Genomic DNA, 17,845 nt, shown 5'->3' with positions numbered 1-17,845 from the left:
CTGAATTTATGTCAGCTTTCTTTCAATCTGTTTTAAATATTGATGATAGAATCGTAAATATTACATTTTATTTACAAACATAGAACTCTAGGATCTATGCATGCAAGTATATGAACCATGGAACGTAATTATAAAAACTCACTTAAGCATATGAATAGAAGTGGAGTTACAAAAGCATATTTATACTTTTAAATAATTTTATAAAAGCAAAATGTTAAAAAATGGTTATAAGATATTTAATTTTTTTATGATAGCAAGTCGATCCAGTTGTTACAAACATAATTAAATCTTATAGTCAATGTTGTCAAATTGATATGAAAGCAAGTCGATCCAGTTGTTACAAACATAATTGAATATACGTGGCGAACGACAAACTCGAGATCGAAAAGCCAAGTCCACCGTTGTTGAGAGAAGTTTTTGAGAGAAAAGTTTGCTTATGCAAACTTGAAACACACTTTAGTGGCACTTCACTCTCTCTCTCTCTATATCTCACATGCATATATATATATGCACATTATATATATATATACTTTTAAAAAATTTTAATAGGTTTGTAGAGGTTTGTTGTTGTGGAAAAAAGTAAGGTTTTTGAGAAAAGTTTGGTATCTGATGTTGCGATGATGTGACGGTTTATGAAAGTTTGTTATTATGGATGCTCTAAGTAATCCACAAAAGTCGTAATTAGTGATCTTCCATAAAGACATCTCATTAGATGAGAAGAGCAAAGAAGTTGATTAAGATTAAAATGTTGAACAAACAACTTTGGTGTTTCATATAGACATATAGTAAACATTAATTAGCAAACTCGTATGTGTAACTTATACGTGGTGATCACAAGTTCACAACCCAATCAGTAAGACGTAACAAGGTAATCACTATCATGAATAGTAAGATTTTTTAACAAGGGAAAACCTAACTGATCTCTACGTCATTTAAAAGATGTGATTCGTACGTACAACCGCAGGAAGAAGCTTGTATAACGTTGAAGGCATCTCTTGCTTTGATACCAATGGTTCAATGTAAGGTGGGTATGGTAACATATGTGAGAACCACCGACTTAGGAGTGAGCAAACGGATCTTACCCGACATACCTTACCCTGACCTGGGAACCAGCCTTACTATAACTAACCGGATAGGATTCGCTCGGATCTCGCATGTCTTACAAGCCTCACCTTTATAGGAGAAAACGGATATTGTTTGCCATACTCGACCCGATATTCTCATGTGTTGGGAACCGACCATATTGTAATATAACAAGGTCTAATCGTTTCGGGTCTCTCGGGTCTTACCAGGTTTCGTGAATTTTTTGAGTTTTACACTTTAATTAAAGTCGTTTAATTTATAAGTTTCCAAAATAAAACTAATATTTCACTAGCATTAAGTTCCTTTTCTTTTTGTTGTAAGTTTGTGCCAAAAAAATCAAAATAACATTTAAAACCCAAAGGTTCTTACAACCATTATCAAAGATCAAGTTTCTTTCAACTTTGTTAAAATCGGTTTGCAAAATATTTTGTTAGGAGATCGCTAAATTTATGAACTCAAATCAAAATTGTAACTTCAAGAATTTTATCATGACTCGTTGTAGAAGATATATGAAACTAGTTTGAGGCCCGTGTATTACACGGGTAATTGATAAAAAATTTAAACTTTAACCATTAAGTGAAATACATTAAACAAATTGATCATATATTGTTAATATAATTACAATTAACATTAAAATTACAGAAATTAGATAACTAAGATTACACAAACATGTTACAAATAAGTAAAAACTTTATTTTACACTACATTTGTGATTGTATTAATAGGTATACATTGTTTATCAAAAATCAAAATCTTTAGTTCATGCATGCTTGTAACTCTTAATAAGGTAACACATATATCTAATTATAACTCTTGATATAGTCGCGTATGGTTGTCCGTGTCACAAAAAGGTTCTCTAAGTACATTCCAACTATTGATAAATGATAATATATCCATGAAACTAATAAAAAAAATATTCATACACATAAAATATCATAGCTTTTAATCAATTAATATGATGTCATTTAAGAACATCTGCTCGTGTTTATCCAAAAAAAACATGATTATCCCAAAAACCATATTACCTGAACTTCGATTATATAATCATCCTTAAAATATTTAGAATTTGAAATTTATTGATTATGATAAATTTGTTGTCATTAATATTTTGTGTATGACAAATTTTAATTGATTTTATATTTTACAAATAAAAATTATATAATCAAGCAACATAAAAACGAAAATTAAACTATAACAAAATGATTTGTTTCATTTCATATGAATGTAATTGTTAGGAAAATGACAAATACATACTAACCTTAAAACCATGTTCAAATAATAGTGATTATTCTGAGTTAGACGAATTTTAAAAGCTTTAAAGTTGCATAAAGTGAAAGTACGTAGTGATTCTTATTTATAATAGTTGGAAGTATGGCTGTCACTTTTACCCATAACCTGAAACTCAATCCAAGAAAACTCATACTCGAACCCAAACTAACCTGACCCGAGAAACTCGAACCGAAGAAAATACTAACCCGAACTTGAACCGAAGTAATTCGGGTTGGTTCTTGGGTCAGAATTTTAGGGTTTGGGTCAATACAAACAAAATTTTAATTTTAAAATCATATATACTTTAAGGTATTAAAGGCTAAGCCTTAGCCACTGCGTTACCAGGATTTAGTCCAAGTCGATTGTTCTCATTCCACATATAATGAATCAATTGATTATTTTTAATATAAACCATAATAAACACTTTAATTATATACTAACCAACATGTAACACTAACATAACCTCATTTCGTTGTATTTGTATAAAAATAGAATTAATAAGTTAATATAATAAAGAAATTATGTAAATAACTGATGAAAACGATATTCTAGGTTTCGATATTCTAAATGATTTTTGGAAAACGAAAATAATGGAATGAGATTGAAACAATTTTTTTGGTATAAAATATCAAATGCTTTTAATTAAGTAATTTATGTTATAAGTCATATTAAATTAAATATATTTGAATGTAAAGAAAAAGTATAAATTAAGTCATAAAACATATATTTCTGAAACATTTTAGTCTGAGCTATAAAAGAAAAAATTGAAAACTAAATATTGATCTTTTTATTGTTAAACCCCTATATACTACACAAAAAAAGTCATATAAATAGATGAAAGATAGTTCATAGAGTAAATCGCCACACATATAAATTTTAATTATACTATTCAACTTCAATTTCCATGTTTGTAATATTTATACAAAATGTTTGTAGAAAATAAAGAGTATACACATTTTCATGAGTTCAAATGCATATGAGAAAGTTTTAAATCCAAATTTGAAACCAATCTTATATAAAAAATTATGCACTGCTGTTTGAATCCATGTTTAAAAACAATTTATAGTTTATCATATAAAACCAAATTATTCGACAATAGTGCACATTTATTTTTTTTAATTTGCAATTGCATGTGACTTTAAAATTTTATTCTAACAGGTATGCAACTTCAATTTTGATATTTCCTTATTTCACCATTAATGTTAATGAATGACAATTAGTATATACATTTAATAAACATAAACTTGGATTCATATATTTAACTTACTTAAAAGATAAGGACCATATATGAAAATTAGTTGAAAAAAAAGACGAAGGGGACTATGAGCTTGACAAGTGGTAAAAGTTGTAGTCTTTTATTAGAAAAGATAGAAGATAGATAATGGAATGGGATTGAAACAAATTTTTTGGCATAAAATATCAAATGCTTTTAATTAAGTAATTTATCTTATAAGTCAAATTAAATTAAATATATTTGAATGTATAGAAAAAATATAAATCAAGTCATAAAACATATATTTTTGAAGAATTTTAGTTTGAGTTATGAAAGAAAATATTGAAATTAAATATTGATCTTTTTATTGTTAAACCCCTATATACTACGCAAAAAAGTTATATAAATAGATGAAAGATAGTTCATAGAGTAAATCATTATACATATAAATTATAATTATACTATTCAACTTCAATGATTTAATGTTAAACACTAAAATATATATAACTTGTATTCTCCATGTTTGTAATATTTATACAAAATGTTTGTAGAAAATTAAGAGTATACACATTTTCATGAGTTTAAATGCATATGAGAAAGTTTTAAATCCATTAATGTTAATGAATGACAATTAGTATTTACATTTAATAAACATAAACTTGAATTCATATGTTAAAATTACTTAAAAGATAAGGATCATATATGGAAATTAGTTGAAAAAAAGATGAGGAGGACTATGAGCTTGACAAGTGGCAAAAGTTGTAGTCTTTTATTAGAAAAATATAGATATAGATATGAAGACCCAATAATAAAGATGATATGATGCGCTCAAATCTTAACCCACTGGAAATCTCAAATCGCATATTTCAATAAGGTATTTATTGCTATTAATTTAATTATGTACTAACCAACATGTAACACTAACATAACCTCATTTCGTTGTATTTGTATAAAAATAGAATTAATAAGTTAATATAATAAAGAAATTATGTAAATAACTGATGAAAACGATATTCTAGGTTTCGATATTCTAAATGATTTTTGGAAAACGAAAATAATGGAATGGGATTGAAACAAATTTTTTGGTATAAAATATCAAATGCTTGTAATTAAGTAATTTATGTTATAAGTCATATTAAATTAAATATATTTGAATGTAAAGAAAAAGTATAAATCAAGTTATAAAACATATATTTCTGAAGCATTTTAGTCTGAGCTATAGAAGAAAATATTGAAAACTAAATATTGATCTTTTTATTGTTAAACCCCTATATACTACACAAAAAAAAGTCATATAAATAGATGAAAGATAGTTCATAGAGTAAATCGCTATACATATAAATTATAATTATACTATTCAACTTCAATGATTTAATGCTTAACACTAAGATATATATAACTTGTATTCTCCATGTTTGTAATATTTATACAAAATGTTTGTAGAAAATTAAGAGTATACACATTTTCATGAGTTCAAATGCATATGAGAAAGTTTTAAATCCAAATTTGAAACCAATCTTATATAAAAAATTATGCATTGCTGTTTGAATCTATGCTTAAAAACAATTTGTAGTTTATCATACAAATCCAAATTATTCGAATATAGTGCACCTTTATTTTTTTTAATTTGTAATTACATGTGACTTTCAAATTTTATTCTAAAAGGTATGCAACTTCAATTTTGATATTTCCTTATTTCACCATTAATGTTAGTGAATGACAATTAGTATTTATATTTAATAAACATAAACTTGAATTCATATATTTAAATTACTTAAAAGATAAGGACCATATATGAAAATTAGTTGAAAAAAAGATAAGGATGACTAAAAGCTTGACAAGTGACAAAAATTATAGTCTTTTATTATAAAAGATTTTGAATTAGACTAATGTAAAATGATTTTGAATACTACGAGACATTTATTAAATGATAAATTAAGCGCACACCAGAGGCAAGTTTGAATATTCATTTTGTACGTGTGCCGAAAGTCTTTGGGTGCTTTGGAGTTATTTGATAAAAAGAGATTAATATTCGAAATTATTATCCTTTGTATAAATCATTTTTTGGGATTTTATAATATATGATCTGAGGATAAGAAATATTTATTATGCGAAACCACTCATAATTATATCATATGATTTACGAAACTCATTCACATAATTATAGGAATAAGCTGATAATGCTCTATAACTTATAGCTATGTGGGGTGTAACATAATTTCATCTCCTTTTGTATCGATGGAATGAATAAAAATGGGCGGTGTGTTTTAGATTGAAAAGGTTTTGTTTTAATTTTTCTCATTTGATTATGAGTTAAATTGGTTCGTTTATGAAAGCTCAATCATTGGGTGGTATTCTTAGACACAATTATCTAACAGTACGTAGTGGCGTTATATGTATATACAGTTGGGTGTCGTTACCATATTGTTTGGTTGTGTTATGTCATAAACGAGCATTACATCTATCAGCTTTTACGCGTGGGGGTTTCTAAGCATTCCTCATCCTTCCCTCAAGTTTTACATTAATACGATGACCGAGAATTAAACACACAAAAGAGAGAAACCAAAAAGGTAAAAGAAACTTTATTGTTTTTGATTTTATATGTAAAAGAGAGAATAAAAAATGACAAAAAAATGTTATGGAAGTAATATGTTAAATAAAATTGTTAAAAGAATTGAAAGTTTAAAGAACAGAGTTTAACAAATAAAGGTGATGGTACGTTTAGCCTGTCACTTTTATCTCCCTTCCTTGCTCTTTGACCATGATCATTAAATATGCATTAAAATTACGTATATTATAAATTATATTGGCAAATATTAATAGATGTTTTTTATAACGGCCAATGAATCTTTCAAATGTGATACTGACTAAATTTATCATATTGGGATACACTCTCCTTCTGATCCGGGGAAACCCTAACCTATGACCAACGTCTTTAAACACTCGTCCGAATGCATGATAGTGTGATGAGATAAAACTCGTTCGGTTCAAGAATCCAATTGTTAAATGTCGCATACTCTCTCGTCATCAGTTGGCAACTTGGCCCTTGACCATATATACTATCACGTCAAGTATTGAAATATAATCCATAAATATTTCCTTTTAGCAGAAAATATGGACTATTTTAACATATGATGATGAAGTAAAGTCAAATAACAAAACTTGGAGACAGATTGATTGATGATATATGACTACGTTAGATTGAAATATTAGATAAATGACAAGTTGACAACAAGATTATGGCCAATTATTGCTGTTTGCCTAATTTTTTAAAGCTGCATGAAGAACATGTCATAATCTAGTGTCAATTAGCTAGGGTGGTGGAGGGTATACTGTGGGTAGTGGGCTCGGGTACACCGCCAATTTATCCCAAAGCTACAAGGGATCGGGTCCCTATTCCCTCGGGCCAGCCAAGTTTTCTTCACAAGAATATTTTTAGTTATTATTTTTATTTATATGTTTGTACTTTGTAAGTACATTTAATTTTACCTTATAAATATGTAGGTTTTTATTTATCTAAGTTTATACTTAACTTTGAACATGATGCACGAAGTAACCCTAGCGTCTCCGCCGGTTACCTTGCCGTAAACCTAAAAGGATCCAAAGCCTCTCTCTCTCTCTCTCTCTCTCTCTAGCTATTTCAAACCAATGCGTTAAGCGACAAGAACTCGGACGGTTTCAGTTCAGTTCGTTACGGTACCATGAAAAGACAGTTTGTGACCAAAGTTGAAAGTGAAAAAGTGTTGGGCCGGTTAAGAAATATTAAGTATATTAGTTTTAAAAAACTAATATACTTAATAACTAATATAATTTAACTAATATTATAAATCTTTAAAACCCTTTAAAGCAACCTGTGTAAAATAAATTCCAACATATATGTCACATTTCTACAAAAGAAAGCTTTCTTAAGGTAAGCTGTATGTATTGTTCATTTTTTGAACCAATTAAGTTTAGGTAAGTTTCATTTATGCAAAAGCAAGATCTTTCTCTCTTCTATATTTTTTACACTATGGTGATTCAATTACAATCACGGATCTGTCCAGACGGCATTTAGCACGAATCTGGCGAAATAGTAGCGCGGTTCTGACCATAAAGCAGACGCCAGAATCCTTATAGAAAATCATTGAAAAGTCGTTTTTGGCGTGAATATATCTCACCCAAAAAGTGCCAATGTACAAGCCTTTCAAATACAAGGTACAATCTTTTTAAGCTACTATTAATTTGACATTATAATTACTTTAGCAACATATTGTGCCTTGCTTTTAGGATTGGATTGAACTTGTGTTAATGAGCCTAGAATAGGTAGACGAGAAGGGGGAAGTCGGTGCACAGGATCTCAGGGATGGAGCCAGTCAGCCAGACTCGAGGTAAGTCTTTCTCCAACTCGGAGGGTATGATGCAGGAGCATCCGTGGGCTTTCATGCAATGTTTCCGTTTTAATCTGGGTATTGAATTAGTAGTTGGATTGGGCTTGGGGAGTAACAAGCTGGGTCGAAATAAGAACTCATTCTCCCGTTTATCTATTGTCTTTTAGTTTACCGTTTCGTTTGTTTAGTATAAGTTTGGAATTAGTATCACATGATCGTTTACTTTTTCAGTAGATTATGTATTGATAAAAATTGCAATCTTTAAGCTTGTTCATCGAATCATTCGATTCAAATTATTTGAATAGAAAGCATTCGCTTATTGAGTCATTTGAAAACGTTGCCACATGTGTTTAATCATATGTTAAATAAAATAGCTTTAAGAAACTAAGTTAAAGGTTTTATATGTTTTTCAATATATATAGATTATAGAAAATACTTATTTACTTCACACTCTGAGCGTATTTGCGATTGAGTTTGAAAAATATTTATTGGCTTATTGGCTTTTTCAAAATGTAATTTTGAAAAACCAGGATTTGTGGCTTTTGAAAAACTGTTTTTTAACATTTTCTAAAAACTAAAATAAGAAAGATTTTTTTGATTGCCAAACACATTTAAATTTATTGACCTTTTGAAAACCTAACAAGCCAATAAACATTTTTCAAACTTAATCCCAAACATCCTCTCTACACACTTAAAATGTTAAAAATACACACCATAAACTTCTAACAACAATGATATGTGATTTAGACAAATGACTGAATGAGTAAATTTCGGACAATAATTCAAGTGATCCGACTTTTCTATCATGGTACAAGTCTACAAATGTAAAATTTGAATTAAGAAAACCATATTTATCATGTACCCTCTTCCATTGTTCTATGTTATATTTATTTTATTTTTTTCAGAACGACGACTTTCTTATGCACCTCACTCCCCAAATTGGAGAGCAATGTTGCCCCACTCTGGCTAGACTATGTTGTCTTAACCGGGTCCCCGGGAAACCATACCGTCGCTTGCCACATGATAGTCGTGCCGCCACAAGAGCAGAACTCTCTTACGTAACACATGTTGGGACGTTTACTCGGTTGGGCTCGAGATATTAATTATTTCTTGTTAAGTGTACATCATTACATCTACTATTGTATTCATTCATGTCCAATTTCTGAATTGTAATAGTTATTTGAACAACATCTTCTCTTTAAACACTTTCCAAATGCCAAATATAACAATAAAATTTTGTACAATTTGTTATGATAAATTAAAAAGATTTATAACACATCAAAAAAGTTGAGTTTGATAATTATGGTGGTGAAAATTGGTGAAGTAAAAAGTCAAATAAAAATGATCGGGACAAAGATTGATATTATTTCTAATAGAGATTGGGCCGTTGACGAAAACTATTCCATATAGAAACAAAAATCTCTTTAGAAAATGAAACGCGTATGTTCGTAAGTCTCCTATTTACATTTAATTCGTTATATTTTAAGCATTACGTGAAAGTTTAGGCACATGATTAGTGTAAAATAGCTATAACATAGTATTTAAAAATAAATATAAAATCCAACGAATTCATTTCTTATTGATGGAAGTAGTAGAGACAGGGATGTATTTTTTACAGTAATAATATATGTAAAGAACTATGAGAATCGCATAATGCATTTATATATATTGTGAATTAAAAGTTATCAAGGTAGTGGGAGAGAGAAAGTTTGATGGTTACGATAATCGTCTTATGTATCACAATCAAAAATATCAAGTACAAGTGTATTGTATGATTCCTGCAATCTCGACAAATTTTTGTTCTGGTTTGAACATCTACCATTGAGACGGTTAGAGGATTAGTTAAAAACATTTTTATTAATACTGATTAGAGAGGTGTTTGTGAGATGCGGCGAAGAACACAAACCTTGCTAATCACGTAACATGTTAATTTCTTTTTTTGATTGAAAAAACTTTAGTAATACCATACTGGAATAAAGTAAATAAAACAAAACAATATATATTAGCGTATGAAAAACTTATAGTCATTTAAAAATCAGTTGATAACTTAGTTTAAAAGTTAAATGAAAAAATTGTCTATATGAGTAAAGATTAGAAGGCAAATGTGTAATTAATCTTTGAATAAAATCAAATGCATTAATTATTTTAGGGGTGAGCACGGTTTGATTCGATTATTGGGTAAAATCGAAGCTGTCGGTTATTTTAGAATACCAATCGATCGGTTATTTTCGTTTTTTTTATTGTAAGTAGACATTACAAAAAAATTGAGTACCTTATATATATTGAATTCAAAATACAGAAATATAGGCACGTGTTACGTGAAAATAAACAAATACAAAGTTGTTTATGTAGTATAGTTTAAAATTCAACAAAATTTTTAATAAAAAAAAACTAAAAGTTTGGCCCGAATATTTATTTATTATCTTATTCATGTTCAGAATTTAGACTTAATCTTCACCATCTTTGTAATCTTCATCACCGTCAATGGTAGATTCTTTTGCTATTTTGTTTTCGATCATAACATCTTAAAAAACACGTAAAAACATAGATTCGATTAATCGGTTCGGTTTTATTCGGTTTTTTCCGAACCTACACCCAAAAATCGTTTTTTCGAAAATCTAAAAAATTAACCGTCGGTTCGGTTTTTTTTGGTTCGGTTTTTTTAGTTATTCGGTTCGATTTAGGTAATTCGGTTTTATGCTCGCTCATAAACCATTTTATATTAAAAGATGTCTTGCAATATAATACCGATATATATTCAATTTATTCAATTTGTTGCTACTATAATATTCAAAACTGTATTCTTTTTCTGGGATTGTTAATATGTTGTCGTGAATATTATATCGCCATTAAAAAACTATAATATTCAAAATCAATGTAAAATAATTATTAGCCGATTGTTTGGTTGAAAATTCCGAATTCATCACTTAATATAAGTTTATAATATGACATTTTGACAAAGTTATTAATAATATTTTAGTAACTACTTACTAATGATTCCACCTTTATTAGTCTTACTAAAGGTTTTTTTATAGACGAAATCAGATATTTTCAAACTTCAAAGTCAAATACTTCAGGTTAGATTATTTTATAAAAAGAAACAAAAATAATAATTATAAGAAAAATTTGTAACAATAAAAAAATCCTAAAAATTAATAAAAAATTATAACTCAAAATTTCATAAAAAACAAAAAAAAAAATAAAGCACACAAAAATGTTTCCAACGTCTTCCTAGATCTAAAAAAAATGAATGTTTGAGTTAAAAAAATTATTGTTTCTTACTATTTATTATTGTGTTTTCTGTTTTTTTTCGTCATTGATTGTGTGTGTGTGTCTTGTTCCTTTACATTGTATTCTTTTTTTTAATATTATGTTATATTACTCAGCATTGTGTTATACTTTGTTCAACATGGTCTTATATTTTGTTATCTGTTGTGTCTTTTTTTATTTATAATTGTGTCTTTTGTTAATTTTCGTCATTGTGCCCTTTTTCTCGGCATCGTGTATTTTCGTCGTTCTTTTTAAGAACGGGAATGACGGGGAAATATTTTAGTTTTTTAAAAATTTTCTTTTCTTATTTATATTTTGATTTATGATTTTTTAAATATTTTTTTGAGAAGTTTTTTTTGTCACAAATCATTCTCACACTTTTTATATTTGTCTTCCTTTATATTTTAACATTTCACATACTTCAGTTAATTTGTTTTATTGTAAATATATTTTAATCCGTACGACCTTAATAGATTAACTTTTAAAAAATGGTATTTGAAATAGAAGTAAAATCAAATTAATATATTTGTAATTGATGGACCTGCTAGCTGAGAAAGGATACCGCCATAACTTAAGCAAAGTTATCTTGACCTCTACGTATTTTCAACTCATTTTCTATTCATATAATTACACTAAAAATTAATTTTTTTTAGTTAAATACATTTTTTAATACTTTTATCATTATATGTTCTCTTCACTCACAACCACTTTTAGAAAATATTAAAGAATTATACGATGTGAATAGTGAAAACTCAAATTTAATTTTCTCACATAACATTTTTTATTTCTCTACTCACAACCACTCATAAGAGGAGTGTAGAAATCGACCCACTTTGGATGAGAAAACTAGACGTGATTTGCGAAACATTCATGTCTCTGAAGTCTGAAGACACGATTGAGGATAAAATTCTTGTAGACGTAAAAATATAAAATTAATGTTAAAAACTTTAACAGAGAATGCATAGTTTGTTGTTAGACTTAACTTAACTTAAATTTTGTATTTACAAGTTTTTTATTTTGTATTTATTTATTTATTATTATTACTATTATTATTCAACTTAACTTAACTTAAATTGTTTGTGTGTTTATTTTTAATATAAGATTTTATATTTAAATTATTATTGCATATTTTTATTATTCGTGGCTATTATCACAATTTTTATTTATCTATTATTTTATTATGACATGTTTTTGTTGTTGTTGTTTCCTTCTTGTTATTATTATTATTATTATTATTATTATTATTATTATATTTTAATATATTGGTTTCTCTAATGCCCAGTGGTATAGTATTGAACTTTACCTTTCTTTTATAAGGTTTCATACATCTTGAAGCAATCTCTCTTTTTCTTGGAATAGAGGTATGATATGGCTACGTCTCACCCTCTTCAACTCATGCTTATAGCTTTGATATTTGTGAGATTTCACCTGGTATATTTGTTGTTGTTGATTTAGTTAACTCGGTTAGTTTCTGGTTGTAAAGTTGTACGTGAGGGTGTAAAATAGGAGGTTAGGGATCAATCCCTGTACAGTTCAATATTTGGTTGTTAAATTAATAATAATAATAATAATTTCTGTCGGCAGAAGTAGAACATACCATCTTTCTGATTCTACTCATAGTCAGGTTGAAAATTATTGTCATATATAACATATGATATTAATTATTGAACACAAATGCAAATAAACTTCTACTTTGATTATAATATTAAAGAACAAAGTACAATAGTAACCCATAACAACAATATTCTTGCTTCAAGAACTTTATTTAAGAAGTAGTTTTCATTATCTTTCAGATATAAGAAGTAATCAATTGGTTCTTCGGCAATTGGTCCTGACTTCACCACTTGATCCGGTCAGCGGGTTAAGGTTACTCATCTTAACCATTGCATTTGCGAAATCTGTCGAGAAGGTTGCCGCATTAGAACTGTAAGTTCTCACTTGGGCATCCGTTGAACCATTATTGAAAAGTTCTTGATCAGAATGCAATAAACCATTTTGGTTCAACAAATTATTGAAATATGCATTGTCGAAAGACGTGGGAGAAACAACATCTAATGGTGACAGATTGTTGTCACCACCACTAGAAGGACAATTCGCTCTTACAGATGTTGCGAATGACGAATTTATGTTGTTTTCGTTGTAGATGCGAGCTCGAAATACAGTACACCTTGCTTGGCCAATCGTATGAGATCCTACATTGGTGTAAATGTATACCAATAAATTAAATACAACATAAATCATTACTTAATACGCATTTTGTGTTTTCATGTTTGATTACCTGATAAAGCTACCATTTCATTAGTTGTAAATCCTTGGTTTGAAAAGGATGAAATAAGACCACTAAGGTTCAAAGTTGGTGCAGGGATGTTCGAGTTAGCCGCACTTAAACTAGCCGTGGTCGAGTCCCTCCTTCCGAACACCAGGTTCCAACTCGGTCCACCAAGCTGAGATTAACAAAACCAGCTTGTTATAATCTTTACAATATTAATTTAGGAGATATATTTAATATGTTTTCTTTGTAATTATTCTGTATCTTTAATGCCATGTACGGGGTTTTCATTATTCTTCACGAATAAGAATAAGAAATGATTATGGTTCTTACAGCCACAACGGAATCGCGAGCAGCTGTTGCTAATATATCAGCACAAGAGACTACTCCAGGGCATGAACTCTCTAGTTGACTCTTGATGGTGTCAATAACATCGAAACCTCGCAATGAATTGTTATTAGGTCCAGCGGTTTTTTCTCCCGTAAAATTTGCAGTATCATCAAGTAGTACTGATGCATCACATCCCTACATATCATTCAAAAATTATGAAATATATATAATATTAAAAAAAATAACGAATTAGCTATAGTTAGTTTGTTGTAAATTTGATTATAATTAATTAATTATGCACTTATAGAAAAGTCTTCACGTGTCTAAGGACCCATAAGAGAACAGATGAGTCAAGATCTTTGTCGGATAGACAAAGTCAACAACTAAACCCGCGTAAGAATCTACTTTAAATAATTAACTTTGCTTAACCAAGTATCTTCTAACAAAATAATGATTGATAACTTTTTTTATAATACCATACAGTATATTAGAGAAACGGGGTTGTTCAACTTGAAAAGTACGGTGGCCTAACACCCAAGAATTTAAGAAAGTCGCGATTCCGAAAAAAAAACATATACAATATATTAGAGCGTTTTTTGTTTGAATTGGAAGCTAGTAAGATTATAAAATATTTAGGTTTATGTAACTAGAAAACTTTAGCAATTGACCACCTCACCCGCCAAACCACAACACCCCTCGGTCCCCCCCCCCCCCCTCCCTCCTCCTATGGCAATTTTTAAAAAAAAAATCTAGTTAAACCTATTTAACTCAAAATGCGCTTGTTAAAGCGTTGATTAGTTAATATCACAACACATGGTCTTATCTTTGAAACATAAACTAAATTCTTCCTAAAAGTAAATGAAAAATCTCAATTGGTTCGAGTACTATTTCTTGAACTTATACCGACTATTCAATCTAGGTTCTTTATAAGTTATAAAATACCAAAGCACAATACGATGTTAACTAACTAGCTGGTTGTACGCCATCAAAGCGCACTGTAATGGCAAAAGAAACGACAAGAAGGAGGTATAGTGATTGGATACTTGCATTAACGAAGCAATCATGAAAATGTAGACGGAGCAAAGAAGCACCCATTCGTGCTTCATTTGAGACGGCAGAGTTCACGGCGCTTGATATGATGGAGCTAAAATTAGAGCATGAGCTACCATAAAAGTTGGCTGACAGTTGGCCTGAGGTTGTCTCAATGAATACACAAAAACACAAAATACATGTTGGTAGGATATACATGTAAGAAGATGATGATGAAGCCATGAATTCAACTAATTGAAGAAAGGTGAAGAAGATGACGTTTAAAGGTAGTAGGAGAAAGGAATTTGTAGTGCTTAGTTACATGTATATGTGAAATATATATATAAGGACGTGAGAGGGTGATTTAATGCACCGTTGAACCAAAGTTGTAAAATAGTATTACCTTTGTGGTTATTATGGAAATCAAAGGATTACCTTAATACCTTTTCTTTTACATGGCTACATGTACGTGGTAATCCAAAAGCAAAAAAACGACCCTATACGCTCACGATCGTAGACAGCGCTGGGTAGCCCAAACCCATCGATCTCCTGTTCTGGGGAAAACCCGCCGCCTGAAGACTCACTACGATAAAACCCGGTTAAAATTGCATTCGAACTTGAGACCTTCCAGCCTTCAATCCCTGTATCTAAAATCTTCACCCCTCAATGCAAGCTTTTATCATATATTTTTTTTTATTTTTTGTTATAAATGAATGATATTATTAATTTGAAAAGAAATTCGAAGTAACTTTGGTTTTAAGCATTTAACTAGAAGTCATCATTATTCGAAGAATTATTATAAAATATTGAACACGTGAAAAACCTATTATACAAGTCATCAAAAGTGTATATGAATTAACAGGGGAAATCAAACATTTAACTGGAGATGAACTGGATTCCAAAATAAGAGAAAAATGATACTGAGCGGATTTAAAAATTGGTTCGCTTTTTTTCTTTTTTCTTTTAAGTTGATGTGAGAAGTGAGAAATATTGAAGACTGAGAAAAAATGTGGGGGAAAAAATAAGGTATTGAATGTATTTTTCGAATTTTTCAAGTTTTCTTTCTTTTTTATAAGTTCCTAACTTTTTGAATGTCAAAGTTTTTTTTTTCTTTAAATACATTAAAAATTAAGAATTTATATATTTAATATGAGTACTATATCGTTATATAAAAAACAATCATTAAAGTAATACAGAAGGCGTGACGTATTTTATTGATAGACTTTTGTACTATATTTTTTTGCTGCATTTTTATGTTTGTGTTAAATATATATTCTGTGATACTTTTTTGTAATGAATTTTCCATACTAGATTTTTTATACTGTTTATAACATTAACCTATTTACTGTGCTTGTGATTTTCAACGTGTTTTTCAATATACTCAATTTAATTAATGTTTTCTCTCATGAATTATGATAATAGCTCATAGTTTCCAATTTGCTTACTTGTCAGGACCTTCAATAAGAATTACAATTATTAACTAAATTATTGTTTTTTTACTTTTTATAGAATTAGATATTCTTTTAACGTAAAACAACCTTTGTTGTGTGAGGGTAAATATGTTGATGTCAGCAAAAGTTGGGGTTCGAGCTTCACAAGAGGCCTAACGTAGAGAATAAAAAAAAATAATTGTTAAAAAAACAAAGAAATATAGTCTTAATTTTAACGTAGGATGCAAGATGCCTAAAACTCACTTAAATAGATTGTGAGCGTCCAAAGATACAATGACTTGACTTACTTCCAACAACTTTGAAGTCTCATGTAGGAATTATCATTCTAACGAACTTGTGAAATAAAACTTTTCAATAACCAATGAAGCTTCCACATCCCAAACGGGTTAAATTTATAAATATACATTTATGTCTGAGTTTGTGTTGCAGGTGTTGTATTGTGTGTTGTGTTGTTTGTAAGTGTCTTTTCTTCATTTTTGGTTCCAAGGTATCACAAAGAATTGCTACGTGTCTCTGCTCTCAGCCAACCGACTCACTGCTATTCCTCACTTTAATCTGCATTTTAGTTTTTATTATTTTCTACCACTACAATCAACTCTTTGTTTCCATTACACTGTTTTCACTTTTCACACCACCCTCCGTCTTCTTGCCGGGTTCGATTTCCGGACTTTTACTAGCGGTGGTGTTAAGTATCAAATTTTTGGCGTGTGTATTTTTTTGGACCTTTTAGGTTCACAATATTATAGCCATTGTTTTTGCTTTGTTTGGACTAGCTGGCGCTTTATGTTGCTCGCATTAGCATTTTAGGAAGCTTACGGGTTTATTTTGGGGCTTGATTTGCTTTGTCATGAACCCTAAACACCGTTGAAATTGACCGCCACTACCCCCCGCAACGCGGGGGTGTCAAACTACTAGTTTTATTCTAAAAATGAGAAGGATAGGGTGGTGTTCTCAGTTCTCACCGGTATACATCGCATCCACCCTGTCCACCCTTATAATCATGATGAACACAATTCATAGACTTATTATTGAAACAATAGATAACATTGACTTGTATGTTGCCATCAAACATTAGTGTATCACTAATAAACTAAGGATAAATAATTAGTTCCTTTTTAAATGGTTATTATTTTTTGGGATATTGGTTTTTAATACTCCCAACTTTCCCTCATTGGTAGATAACACTTCCAACTTTTGATTTGTCACCCACCACTCTCAACTTTCACCATATTTTCCTATACCACTCCCCGTCTAAATGAACAATAACCTCGTTAATGTTTTGGACTAAAAATGTCATTCAAATTAGTTGAGGGGGTGAAAAGAAAATTAAATTGTTTAACATATACCAAATTTGCCTCCAACCAACCCTAGATCAAGTATCACAACTCCATCCTCATCTATTACCACCACCACTACACCTCTGGTTCAACACAAACCCATCTACAACATTTCGATTCCAAGTAATCTTTTACTCGCCGGAAAACGAGTTGCAGGTTTCCGGCGAACACCATATCCATCATTTCACCGCCCACCGCCCCAAAACCGCAACCCCCGCCCCCTGCCA

General features: G+C 29.7%; 1 protein-coding gene across 1 annotated transcript; it reads right to left on the bottom strand.

Moving 5' to 3' along the window:
• Positions 1-12,827: 12,827 nt before the first annotated feature.
• LOC143568451 (cationic peroxidase 1-like) lies at positions 12,828-15,140 on the bottom strand. Its single transcript, XM_077054607.1, has 4 exons — positions 14,849-15,140; positions 13,805-13,996; positions 13,481-13,646; positions 12,828-13,394 (listed from the first exon to the last, which is right to left on the bottom strand). Exons 1-4 carry the CDS (start codon positions 15,071-15,073, stop codon positions 13,009-13,011), a joined length of 969 nt encoding a protein of 322 aa, XP_076910722.1. The 5' UTR covers positions 15,074-15,140; the 3' UTR covers positions 12,828-13,008.
• Positions 15,141-17,845: the final 2,705 nt, after the last annotated feature.

This window comes from Bidens hawaiensis, unplaced genomic scaffold, assembly GCF_021521415.1.
Source record: "Bidens hawaiensis isolate Kalapana, Puna unplaced genomic scaffold, B.hawaiensis_p1.1 tig00023992_1, whole genome shotgun sequence".
NCBI classification, from domain to species: domain Eukaryota; kingdom Viridiplantae; phylum Streptophyta; class Magnoliopsida; order Asterales; family Asteraceae; genus Bidens; species Bidens hawaiensis.
Note: the sequence above shows the minus strand (reverse complement) of the source record. Positions and strands in the feature narration are given on the sequence as shown.

What these genes read in the sequence shown, in the direction of transcription:
- LOC143568451 (XM_077054607.1), bottom strand. Translation starts at nt 15,073, where the DNA reads ATGGCTTCATCATCATCTTCTTACATGTATATCCTACCAACATGTATT. An exon ending in CTCGCGATTCCGTTGTGGCT is followed by an intron (nt 13,647 to 13,804) that starts GTAAGAACCATA and finishes TGTTAATCTCAG; the next exon opens with CTTGGTGGACCGAGTTGGAA. An exon ending in TGAAATGGTAGCTTTATCAG is followed by an intron (nt 13,395 to 13,480) that starts GTAATCAAACAT and finishes ACACCAATGTAG; the next exon opens with GATCTCATACGATTGGCCAA.